Source organism: Zonotrichia albicollis, chromosome 5, assembly GCF_047830755.1.
Source record: "Zonotrichia albicollis isolate bZonAlb1 chromosome 5, bZonAlb1.hap1, whole genome shotgun sequence".
Taxonomy (NCBI): Eukaryota; Metazoa; Chordata; class Aves; order Passeriformes; family Passerellidae; genus Zonotrichia; species Zonotrichia albicollis.
Window position 1 is genome coordinate 32,287,832 of NC_133823.1, and position 12,875 is coordinate 32,300,706.

General features: G+C 40.7%; 1 protein-coding gene across 5 annotated transcripts; it reads right to left on the bottom strand.

Annotated features, from left to right (window-relative positions):
* Positions 1-4,901: 4,901 nt before the first annotated feature.
* CBR4 (carbonyl reductase 4) lies at positions 4,902-12,146 on the bottom strand. 5 transcript variants are annotated; one of them, XM_014271927.3, is made up of 7 exons: positions 12,011-12,146; positions 9,935-10,095; positions 9,296-9,416; positions 8,696-8,832; positions 7,961-8,095; positions 6,369-6,586; positions 4,902-5,246 (listed from the first exon to the last, which is right to left on the bottom strand). In XM_014271927.3, the coding sequence occupies exons 2-6, from the start codon at positions 10,074-10,076 to the stop codon at positions 6,408-6,410; spliced, it is 714 nt and encodes a 237-aa protein (XP_014127402.2). In that variant the 5' UTR covers positions 10,077-10,095; positions 12,011-12,146; the 3' UTR covers positions 4,902-5,246; positions 6,369-6,407. The 5 variants fall into 5 exon arrangements, with proteins under 5 accessions (XP_014127402.2, XP_026653183.2, XP_014127403.2 ...); XM_026797382.2 differs by having other exon boundaries at positions 4,902-5,307; XM_014271928.3 differs by lacking the exon at positions 4,902-5,246 and having other exon boundaries at positions 6,019-6,586; positions 9,296-9,413.
* Between the last annotated feature and the right edge of the window lie 729 nt (positions 12,147-12,875).

The following is a 12,875-nucleotide window of genomic DNA, read 5'->3' on the forward strand; positions in this document are numbered from 1 at the left end:
TGACTTCTCTCCACAACTACACTTGACCTGTCTTTTCAAACACTGATTAACTGAATCAAGTGGGAGCACCTGGACTTGAGGAGTTCATTTTTCATTTGCTTTACTTAAATGAACTACACTGTTCTTCCAAAAAAGTAAGTTGCATAATTGCAACAGCCAATATACAATTCCAGGTCATGTAATACAACCTCACACTGTGCAACACATGAAAGTAGGAAAATTTGTCTAACAGCAATAAATAATCATTACAATGTATATTTAACTGTAGGTACTGATATAACAAAGAGATTTTGCAGGCTGGGATTAAGATATCCACTTCCTATCCAAATTTCACTGATCTCAGTATGAAATCCTTTCCATCTTTAAAAGTCATGCTTTACAACCCCCAGCAGCTCAGGATACATGGAACAGGATTTTACAAACCCAGTAACAGGGATGCCAACATCAGCTTTGCATCTACACAGGCAACTCCACTTCCCTAAAACAATACAGGCTTACTCACCAAGTCATCACCAATACAATAATGCCTTAGGATAGACTGCCCTCAGGAGGCCACAGTGAAATCTCTTCATGGGATACAACCCTACCTCACTCAGCATGCACCACCTCAGCCAACAATATATACTTCTGTTACCACAGTCTGCAAAAGCTGGTCACCACCAGAGCTCCTCCTTACAGCTGCAATATTTTAAAAAAATCCCAAACCAAAACCACGTCATGAACATTTTATGTGTCCTGCTACAGAATTTTACTGACAATAATCACAGATGGCTTGGGTTGGAAGGAACCCTAAAGATTATCTAGTTCCAAGTCCCCTGCCATGGGCAGGGACACCTCCCACTAGACCAGGTTGCTCAGAGCCCATCCAGCCCATCCATTGCAACAGATGCCTCAAGAGCAAGAAAAGACTGTTTGTGTTAGCCAGTGAGCTCACTACAGCAAATTCTAAGTTACAAACATATTTCTTGAGAGATAAGCAGAAGTAAGGCTCCACTGTCCTGCCTAGGAAAAAAGATGAAGAAGAGTAGTCCATCATCTTCCCAAAGATTAGAAGAATGCAGAGAAGACATACAAAACTGTTAACTTTCTAGGTCTACAATGTGCTTCAACTAAACCCCAGAACGTGCAAACCACACTACCTATGAACTTTGAACTGAACCAAACTCAAAGCCAACAGAGGAACAATTTTAGGTTTCCTAACTTGGTAGTGACAAGGCAGGTCACAGAAATGACAGTGTAACCTTCTTTTAGTAAGGATATCCTCTCTGAAGCAGGAACCCAGCTGAGTAAAAACTCAAAGCAATCATTATGGGTGAGTCAGAAAGAGGGTTGCATTGTAAGAGGACTGCATGCTGAATTAAATGACAGCTGCAAAAGCAACCACCCTCAAAACCTGCCTTGATGGTCACTTTAGAAATTCTGTGGTGGTAGTGAAAGGTCATGTACAAACCAGAGAGATGGGGTGGGGCAGGAGAAAAGATGTGGAATAAAACACAGAGTAAGTTAAATACCAGATTTGCACTGCAGCCTTCTTTAAATGCTCCCAAAACTAGGTGGATGAGGCAAAGTTCCAATGTATGCCTGAAAAAACAGTTCTAAGAACAGGACTACAGATTCTTTAGAAACTGCAGAAACATGGAGTAGTGGGAATCCAGAAAATACTCTATTCTTAAGGATAAAAAGAGGGAAAAAGATACTTATATTTAAGAGATTGTAGGAGATTTTAAAGCAACATAGCAGGTGAAGAAACATCAGATGGATAAGAGCACATTCTCTCATTTCCATTAGGAATGGAATCACAGAAACTATATCTAATATGATAGTGCACTGAAGTTTTAAAAATTCAATTGAGTAATCATTTTAAGTCAGTCAAGTGCAGTCTGACTCACAAACACCCATATGTAGAAAACCCCAAACATTCATATACAGCTTGGCATAAATGCCAGCAGCACAAGATGTAAAGCCCAGATGTCTGCTTTTAATCAAGGACGGTGACAAAACAGACATAGCAGAAATATGATGGATGTAAGATAAAAAAGATATTGATACAAAACATATAGAAGAGTCATAAAAATAAATATCAACATATTAAATCCAGTCAAACATGGATTGAATTTCCAAACCTAGCAAGGTAAACTCTTTTATTAGATGATATTGGTACTCCCACCTTTAAGATGGATATGTGTGGCCATAGCTATGACATCTGAGATGTCTAAGGTCAGCAATGTAACTGTGCTGACAGACAGCAATCATGAGCATGTTGGATAAATGTCACACTGAAGAGGCCAAGATCACTGTTTTAATATATTCTTTTTCATGCAACTGATCAGGGCCACCCAACTCTGGCTGTGGTCACCCAGCCTGAGCCAAAATGCTACTTTCAAATAGTGATTTTTTTTTAATGGTGACTTTTATTTCTGCATTTATTTCACTTTTATTTCTATTGACCAAGTTTTTAATAAAGACAGAAGTCCACTACCACAGACTTCCATAAAAAATAAGCAACATATAATAAAATATTTAAATTAAGCCAAAAAGACAAGTTAAAATTAAGATGTAGCCCAATAACAACAGCAAGATTGAATGTACTGAACTTCAGTACAACGATTTTAAATACACACATCAAATTATTGTGGAAAGGGAGAAGCTCCTAGCATGTAAACATCAACCTTTGTAAAACCAGCAATCTAGCTTTAGGAGTCAAATTTAATCAGTCAATGAATGTAACATTTACAGCCAGATAGAGTTCAGAGGAATAATCTGCAAAAGCGCACTGACACCTCAGGAACAGGAACTATGCCTGAAGAAGGCAAGCAGATGATCAAATAAAAAGCAAAGTGCTCAGGGAAGGAAAACCTACTGAGGAAAAAAAAATCCCCAGACTCTGAACAAATCCCTATGATCAGTTTTTGGTACCATGGAGGAACTCGAGGAGAACTTCTAGAGGCACCTTGTTGGAGGTTTTACACCTTCCTTTACATTGGGAGAGGTTACAGAGGAAAGTGACAAAGGGGAAAGATGAGGCTTTCACTCCCCAGTTCTAACAGAAACCAAGTAACTGCAGTGGGAAACTTCTGAGTGAAACCTGCCTCGAGTGACCGGAAGCTGGCAAACGTGACAGCAAGTTCTTGTGATATTAGTGGGTGGAAGGGCCACTTGTTTTTTGAGAAGAGATTCCACAGGGACCCAAGGAATTAAAGCCCAAATCTATTTTTCTGTACATAGCAAAGTGCCAGAAATTGTTCTAAAGTCAAGGAAAACAACAGGATAAACATATAGAGTAGCTTTTGCAAATGAAAGTCATGTTTGATAAACATTTTAGAGTTCTTCTAAAAAAGAACTTAAAAGAGATGAGAGTATGGAGATCTAATAATGGTGCATACTTGAAATTCTAAAAGGCATCTGACACAGTCCCTTGCCAAAAACTATTAAAGATGCTGTGCTGCCAAAAGAAGTTGTCATATCAGTACATTGTTTAAAGATAGAAGACAAAGGGTGTGAATCAGCAGTTGTTCTCCCCTAAGGATGTGCAGTGCCAATAAAATACCACAGTTCCTCTGTAGGGGAAGGCAAAGTACAACCTATTTCTAAGGGTTCTGAGACAGCAGTTTCTGAATGCCACAGTGTATTCCAGTAACACTAAGTTAAAGTAATAAAGAGATAAAGGAATTTGAAAATTGCAGAATGATTTCACCGAGGAAATAGGTGTTAAAATCAGGAAAACCAAACTCACTGTAGATATTTGAGAACAATTCATGCTGAAAAAAATACAAAAATTCAGACTTTTGCACATATATATGGAAATTAACTCCAAGTTGACCGTTAATTATTCAGGACTGAGTTACGGTTCTGAAAATATAAGTGCAAAGGTTAGGAAAAAGCAAAACACCTAGGCATCATTTTTGGAAACAGTATAAAACAAAACATAAAATAATTTCATTTTTTAAAATAGATCCACAGTGAATTCTGCAAGAAGTTCTACCTGGTGATCCCTCCTTGAAAAACTGGAAGAGTAAAGCAAAGTTCAACAAAGACAATTTAAGATACAAAAGAGCTCTCCAGCAACAAGTAATTAAAAGAAATATGACTCTTCAGTACAAAACAGAAACAACTAAGGCAGGCAGGATAAGATAAGAAGTCTACAAATTCAAAAGCAACACAGAGAGAGCACCTGAGGGCTGTTTCTAATGCCTGCAGGCCTCAAGCAGAGCTGCACACTGGTGGCTTCAAATATCCCAGTCACAAACTGCTGGAGGTACCAGAGTCTTCTAAGGAGACACACAGCTGATCTGTCACCTACCCTGCACAGTCCCTACATCCCCTGTCCAGGACATCACACCAGGCCAGACAGACCCAGCATCAAGTTAACCAGTTTTCTGTTCTAATTTACCAGTTCAAAGAAAGGGGTGGGGGGATGGGGGGGGGAAGCTTTTTAAAAGTGTGATTTAAAGCTACCAACACTTCAGTCTGGCCCTATGGCAACAGCAATAATAAAAACATAGTATGTACTGGAACTTCTTAAAGAAATTACTCTGTGGCATGCTGAGATTCTTCTGACAGAATTATTTCAGGTTTTAATCACAAATATAAACTAAAAATTCAATTGCTAATAACTTATTTAACAACTCCCTTACCCCCCAAAAAAAGGATAATAGTAATAATTAGGGTCAGAACTTACTAAAAGAAAATTATTTCTAGTTTCTTAGGTTTGGCTTTTAGTCAAGAAATGTCACACAGGGTTTGTTTGTAAAAGACCAAGGGCAGGTATGGGCAGCAGCCAAGTCACTGACATATTCCTACTTGACTAGTGAAAATGTACCAGCTGTCCTTCCTCACCTTCAGTGCCCTTGGAAAAATTCACATCATCTCTGGCCAACTCCTTCTATCAAGGAAAAACATAATTAGCAATTATATTTTTGGTGCAAAGACACATATGACACATAACAGCGATAACAGGAAGATAAGGAGTCCTGGACGGATTACTTCTATGGTATTTTATATTCCAAAGTGAGTAGCACAACCAACTGTAAAATCTCCTGATCATACACTCCTTGTATTATTTCTCAATACATATCTGCAAGAAGCTTGAACATGTATTGTTTTCTGGCACAAAGACAAAATTTCTCAGCTGCACAAAGGAAGAAAATCTCCAACTTTAAAGCCACAGTTATCATCAGTGAGATCTCTTCTTTCTGTATTGTGGTGTGTGCCAAGATGGGAAGCAATTTCAAAAGCTGAATCAACATCTGGATCATGATGCAATGAACACCAGAGCTAAGAAGTGAAGGTCCTGAACCACATTCATAGCTTTTTTCAGAGATAATAAAAACATCAATTATCAAAAATTACTCAAGATCAATAGAAAAGCCTGAGGTCAAACATTTGGTAAGTTTTCAGCAAGACAGGAACACTCAGAATCATTTACAGCAGAATAATTACTGTGCTTCAAAAGCTGCTTTGAATAAAATAAATGGCCATTTTATTGACTATACATACATATGGGGGAGCATCAACTTAAGAGCTGAACTGAGTGCTCATGAAGATACAGAGCAAAACACAAAACACCTTGACTTCATGCTCTGGAAGTGATACATGTTCTGAACATCTACTGAGTCCTTGCAGTGTCTTACAGAGCAAGGTGTGCTGCTGTAGTGTTCAGCAGTGCATGTGCAGCTCAAGCTGAGAGTATGACAGGATTAGCAGCTCCAGTGCTGCAGCAATCCTCCAGTGGGCACACACCAGAGCCCCTGGAGTGAGTGAGTGCTGTACATACATTCAGGAATGGAACCGAGTAGGCTTTGTCATTATAAAAACACAGTGCATATAATTAAAGCTTCTAAAGGCAATTCAGGTATGCTGAAGATCTAGAAGTTCCTAGCTTTGTAGTGTTAGGTACAAACAAACAAAGCTCAAAGGAAACTCCTTGCTACTTTGTAGGGACTAACTGATAAGAATGCAAAACTATGCAGTTCACAATCTTTGCCCTACTTGAAAAACTTGATGCAATCATACCTGCCAGCCAATAAACATGTCTCTGCACTTTATTAACCTTTGTGTAACATGATAATTAAAATAAAATCTCATTCTTTCCCAAATTAGAAAACAGGACTTTATAAAAATACAGTGCTTTAAAAACATATCAGCACATTATTAAAGCTATCACTGTATCAAAACCAGATCTTTTTCAAATTGTTTCATACACAGACTCTGTAATACCAAACAGACTCTTCAGGCAGTTAAACACACACATTGCACCCCACTGCTGCTGAATTTCTCCTCTGACTAAAAAAGACCAAGTCAATTATGTACATCAATCTTCAAACGATTTCCAACCCTCTCCCTTTATTTAGAATATATTTATATATTACCATCATGACATTGAAGCAGTCCTTTATTCAAGGCAGTACTTAGGTCATAAGCTGCAAGCCTCCATCTACAACCAGAACACTCCCTGTAATATATGGGGACTCTAGAAGAAAGACAACAGCTTGTGCAACTTCATGAGGCTCTCCAAATCTTCCAAGGGGAATTGCTTTCTTCAGCTGATCTTCTTCCAAATGAGCTGTCATCTCTGTGTGAATAAAGCCTAAGAGCAGAGAGATATAGGAAGAGTTACCTAACCTTCAACTAAATTTATCTAGTGGATTTCCCACTGAAACTTACAAAGTGAAATCTATTACCAGGATTCAGCACCAGCTACCGTTCTTCAAAGTCTCCCAAAGCAGCCCACATCATTTGATGGCCAAAATCACTTTCTTATCTACCAATAAAATACTTTTCATTTTTGGAAGCAATGATGCAACAACCAAAATGCAGAGATCTATAGAAGTCCATTTAAAAAACCCAAACAAAATCAAACAAGAAAGAGAAACTAAAATTTAATCCAAGAACTATATTTAATACCACTTTTCCAAAAGAAAAATATATACTCATTTCACCAAAATGCTCTCAACTAAAATATGAGCACAAAATGTCTGGCAAGAAACCCTCTCTGACTTTAAAGTGTTTGCATTCTATTTTAGAACTTATGGCAGTTCTTGCATAGTTTCTACTAGAGCACTCATTTGAAGAATATTTCTTGACATTTTTGAAGGGCCTTTTTTACAGTTTCCCATTTTCTGAGATTTGGCTTTCCCACTGCTGCACAACTCTACACAAAAGCTGCAGCTTTAGAAAGAGCTGATCTTACCTGCTTTCTAGCTGCCATCAAGAAGGGAAAGATTCCCTTTTGCTTTCTACTGTAATACTCTGCCCCTTTATGATGGCTGTGGATGAGCTGCTCAACTCACTAAAGAATAAAAGTATTTTTCCTGCCTAGTTCACAAGCTGAACAGGTTCACGTGGAATTCTGAAAGGCATCAAAGGTAGCAGAAGGTGAGCAGCAGTGTGCACAGTTATGGGTGGAAAAATTCAGAAAATACAGAAGGGGCTTTTCCTTAAGGATGGTAGTTTGCTTGAACTAGATCATCTTACAAAATCACAGCCTTTGCTCACAGAAATAACTTTCAGGATTTCCTCCTTTTACTACAGGGAGATAGGGGTGCTTTTATGACAGCTTTCTTATGGTTTATCATGTTACTGTAATAACAAACAAGCATCCTCTAGCTGGAGACAAGGGTAGCTCTCTATCTCTAATTAGATCTAATCCTTCCATCTGCAAGGACAGCAAGTTCTGAAGAAGGATCAAAGAAAAAAAACTACATTCATTATGTAATAATGGACAGAGGAATAGGTAGATTCACTCTTCCAAATTTCTTGGTGTTCCCTTCAAAAGACTGAAGGTTTTCTAAAAGAATGTATTATACTTCAAACAAACAAACAAAATATATTAAAAATATTTACTTACAAAGCTGAAGAAAATAATAGAAATTAGTCTTAAGTTACGTTCAGAGTACAAGAAATATCCACAGTCTTAATGAATTGCAACAGTCAAGGATGCAGGAATTCCTCAAGAACTAACCTGGAGCAACAACGTTGACTCGAATTTGCTTTTTTGCTACTTCTTTAGCAAGAGAGCGTGAAAATCCAACTAATCCTGCTTTGGTAGCACTATACACACTCTGACCAGAGTTGCCTTTAAGTCCTACAATACTCCCTAAAATAAAGAAACATCAAAGAGAAGATTAAATGGGTAACTTGAAACATTGTACTCACTTGATCATTTTAGTTTTGAACTTGAAATGAAAAATGAGGTCACAAGAAGAGTAAAATATGCATGACTTTATGCACTTTAGCCTGCTAGGATAAGCAAATGTCCCAATTAGTTATGATTTTTGTATAATTCATATATCTATGTTGACCAACAAGCACCAGGAAAGTATAATTAAGACTTTTCTAAAAAAAGTATCCTTGCCCACATTAAATAAAGAAAGAAAGAAACTGACTAAACCTATCAATTCTTAGTTAATTGCCAGCAGCTGGTATATATAAGTATTGAATGAATTGGTAAGAATAGCAAAGTTTCTTTTTTTCAATAAAATATAAACTCTGAGGTGTTTATTACTGAAAAAAGCTATTTAGAAGTTGCTGAAATTACACAAAAGAATAAGCACTCGAAGAAATGCTAAATATAGAATGTCTAAATAAAAGGAAAAGGAAAACAAGTAAATTGTAAGAAGCAATGTAATGTTACACCTGCTAAACATTTCTAGAAGACTAGCACACAGAACTCCACTGGCTGACACAAACACCTTACCTACATTGACAATAGCACCTCCCTGCTGCTGAATCATGACCTTTAGCGCAGCCTTGCATGTCAACATTGTTCCCAAAAGGTTTGTGTGAATCTGGGCTATCATATCTTCAGTCTTGGTTCTCAGTAGCAAACCATCCCTGACAAACAAACCAAAAAAACCCAAAGAATTCAGTGAACAACCCTGATCATGTTTACTCATAAAAAAAGACTGTTGGACAGAATATTAATGGGGTGTATGTGGTTCCATACATTTGAGCATTCAAAATGACAGTGCTGCAAGAACTACACATAGCAAAAAACAAGTTAGCCATGCTTCTAGACACAGAGCCTCCTTTGCAAGCACTGTTTTGGACCATTCTGGGAGAAAAAGTAGAAGAAAGAATAGAGGGGGAAGTCAAACTCAGAGTGCAGAAACTACAGTGAAAGCCGTATCATCTGTTAGCATTTTACTGCCATCAGAAACAAAATATTGGCAAGGACTTAATATTGTTTTCAGATGTGCTCATTAACAACACACTTACTAAGCACAAAGGGCCAGAGCACCTTACAGTGGGCTGCCTGCATCTAGAATTACCTATTGTCTTGTCAGGAGTAACCAACCTGTTGATCCCAGCTGCATTAACCAAGTAGTTAATAGGACCCAAATTCCTCTGCATCTCCTCAAAAGCCTTTTGGACTTCTTGTTCACTGGATACATCACAGCTAAGTGCCAGATGTCCTGCTGCATTGAAAGATATATAATATCACAATAAAAGCTGTATTTAATTCATAAACCTCCTTCAGAATGTATCAGCTCAGTTGCAAAACAGATGTTGAACTAGTTATAATTTAAGGAACCTATTGAATCCCCAGGCAATTAAATAAAGATGATTTTCAAGTATAGTATTCATTAGTTATGTGACAATTCCTTGTTTTATATTTTTTGCCCTCTGGAGTCAGAAGTTCAGTGTGAGCAGACTGGTCTCAGTTCTGGCTTCTTCAGGAGCTGAGGATGACTCATTTCACACTACCTCCATTGTGACCCCAAACAATTCCATTCATCTTAAAATTGCCATCACGCAGACAAAAAAAGGCAATCTGCTTTCTAAACGACTATTGTGAAAACAGAATCAAAGCCATACAGCTGGTTTTTAATGTTCCTCAGCCTTTATTTTCCTTTCCATCTAGCTAAACAAGAGGGGTTTTTCCCACGAGCCACCCAAGCAGGGAGCAGTGAGGGGCGCCCAGCAGCATACGTACCCCCAAGGCGACGGGCAGTGCTCTGGGCCACGTCCAGGTTCCTAGCAAGGATGGCCAGGCGGCAGCCCTTGTGCGCCAGGAGCTCTGCCACAGCTCTGCCTATCCCACGGGATCCTCCAAAGACAGCACACACCTTGCCCATCTTCCAAATATTCCAGAAACTGCAAATAAACCATCAACTTCGTGTCCAGCAGAGCAAGACATTAACTGCTGTTCTTGTCAACATCACAGCCTTTACCTGTTTGCAGCAGTTTGTAAGAGCAGGTTACAAAATTAGTGATTTGGTTTTTATTCGTTCATTTGTATTCATTTTTTTAATTCAAAACAAACAGCTGAACTAAATTAGACACCATCCCTACAAATGAAAGTTAATTCTTAAATATTTATGAAGTATTAAAAAAAATTTTAAAATCACGTATTCCAATACTAGAGTTATGGCAACTCTTATTCAATTGATGAATTACGTGATTTATGTACCTAAAGGCCACAATGTACTGTTCAGCTGCTTATTCAAAGCTGATGTACTGGTTGTAATTATATTGCTCTTGCAACCACTATTCTTGTGCTGAAATCATTTGGCCTCAAGGTCTCACTCCATCCAAAGTATCTGTGTTGGACACCACCAGTGCAAATGTTACCGAGTATGATTTGAAACTATTGTATTTACACTGGTTTAATACTGTCAGACTGTGTTTTACCACTAGCCTGGGGTTTTTTGTTTCTGCTTTTGAAGGAAGAAAAAAAGCTTTTTGAAATACAAAATTATTCTGAAGTAGCTGGCTTTGATGTTCAGAATGGAGTACACAAAGGAAGCACTTCTGTAGAATGATCTTTTATTCTGCAAGCTCTAGAAACCAATCAGCTGGTTTGGGATTTCCTGAGGAGACAGGGGCAGAATCAAGCAGTAACAATGAATCTTTTTTCCATACATTTGAATAAATCCTTTTTGAACCCAATTATACTGTCTTCATCCCGAGGCAACGAGTTTTATTATTTGTGGGAAAGTACTTCCTTTTGTTCTTAATTTGCTTTCTGATTAGATAATTCTATGCATTTCTCCTCATACCTTCCCCTCACTGTTTCACTCTCCACCTGTATCCTCTTTCAGGTCTATTCAGTTACTCCTACACATATGGAAGCTATTCAATACATCACTAAGGAATGTGCCAGTCCTTAGACCTTACCCTTGGCCTCACTGAGCTCTATTAAACCCTTCTGGATGAGTGATGATCAGAAAAGCACATGGTACCGAGTGTGCCAGGCCACCACCAACTCATGCAGCGGCATGATGAGTTCGGTCTTCTGCGACAAGAGTCTGAACAAGCAGACGGTCTGTCCTTTTCCCTAATTAAGTATTCACAAGTGCCTGAAACCAACCCACGTGTCTGCCTTCCCTGGCAACTTCTCAGAGCAGAGAATGCCCCTTGTGCATCGACCAGGCATTCACAGGCGGGGCCTACCTGCAACACAGTACATACAGTTTGTGCTTTAACACAGAAACGCCACACAGGCGCCCTGGAGCTGGGAGGGAAAAGCTGCAGCAGGAGTCATGTCCTGCTGCTCCCTGGATAAATAACGGAAGGGAAAACTAGCTATACTTGGAGCAACGGACACACGCAGGCACCTCCACCACCTTCGCTCTCCTTTCAGAGCCAAACTACGTAACGCGGGACGCCGGGGCTCCGAGGGCACCCCCCCACAGCGCCCGGACGCCAACCCAAGGAGGGCACCTTCAACCAGGGCGAGCGGGGTTTCCCCAGCCGTGCCCGGCGCCTCCCTCCTTCCCTGCTCCGCCCGTGGCGCTGAGCTGCGCTCCCGCCCGGGCCCGGCTGCAGGTGGAGCCCTCGGCACGGACAGCGGGAAGCGGCGCCCGCGGGGCACGCCGGGACCGAGCCCGAGCCCGCGCGCCGCCGGTGCCACGGTGGCAGCGGAGTCGCCCCGTGCCGTCCCTGCGTGTCCCCGCGGCCGCTCCGCGCTGTCCCTGCGTGTCCCCCCCGCCCCGAGCCACGCGCGGGCTGCGGGGCGCACGGGCAGGGAGCAGAACGCGAGGAGCGCGTCCCACGTGCGCTCCGGTACCTCGCGGCCGCCGGCTCGCTTCCCTCACGGAGCGCGGTTCCCTCCCCGGGCAGGCCGGTTCCGCTCCGCGCTGAGCGCACGCGTCACGGCGAGCGGCCTGACGTCACCGCCGGGGCACCGGCAGCGGGCTGCGGGCCCGGGGCGCTGCCGCGGCTCTGCGGCCGGACGGAGCCAGGCCCGGCGCTGAGGGGCTCAGGCCTCAGCAGCCTGGCCTCGCACGGGAGGCCTCTCTGCTTTCTCCTCACGCTTGCCGCTTTGCAACTTCAGTTTACGGCGTCCGGCCTGGAGCTGAAGCTCTCAGTCCTGCCCTTGTGACCCCTTTCCTGCACAAAAATGTGCTTCATATAGAGAAACAAACAATTAGATGAATCAGGATTTTGTTTCTCTCATTTTCACGTATCCTTGCCCCAAAATCGCCAGGACCTTGTATGGGGTATCACTGTAGCAGAGGAGTTAAATTTCAAACACATTAAGGTAGATAAGCCCAAAATACAGAAGCATCTGTGAGGGTTCCTATTCAGGAACCAAAGCAAACTTCATGATATGCAATTAAACTAATACTAAAAAACTGTTATAGCAGTAATGCTATTTACAGTTATGATCCATGTCCGATGACGTGCTGGAGGGGTTTCTGTGGACTCTTAATTAAGTCACACACACTGAGTAAATTTACCCCCTGAGGAATACCAATAAAAGCTATGACAATTTTGTGCAAGAGTATGCTTCATTTTTTTGGGGGGAGGAAATTTATTATTGTCATTATTATTATTAATTGTTATTCTTCTCCACAGAGTAATATGCTGAAATGCTATTCGAGTTTCTATAAGCAAACATACAGTTCTTGCTTTTGACTTGAAAGTTGTTT

What these genes read in the sequence shown, in the direction of transcription:
- CBR4 (XM_014271927.3), bottom strand. Translation starts at nt 10,076, where the DNA reads ATGGGCAAGGTGTGTGCTGTCTTTGGAGGATCCCGTGGGATAGGCAGA. An exon ending in AGGTGCTATTGTCAATGTAG is followed by an intron (nt 8,096 to 8,695) that starts GTAAGGTGTTTG and finishes TCTTTATTTTAG; the next exon opens with GGAGTATTGTAGGACTTAAA. An exon ending in AGTCAACGTTGTTGCTCCAG is followed by an intron (nt 6,587 to 7,960) that starts GTTAGTTCTTGA and finishes CTCTGCTCTTAG; the next exon opens with GCTTTATTCACACAGAGATG.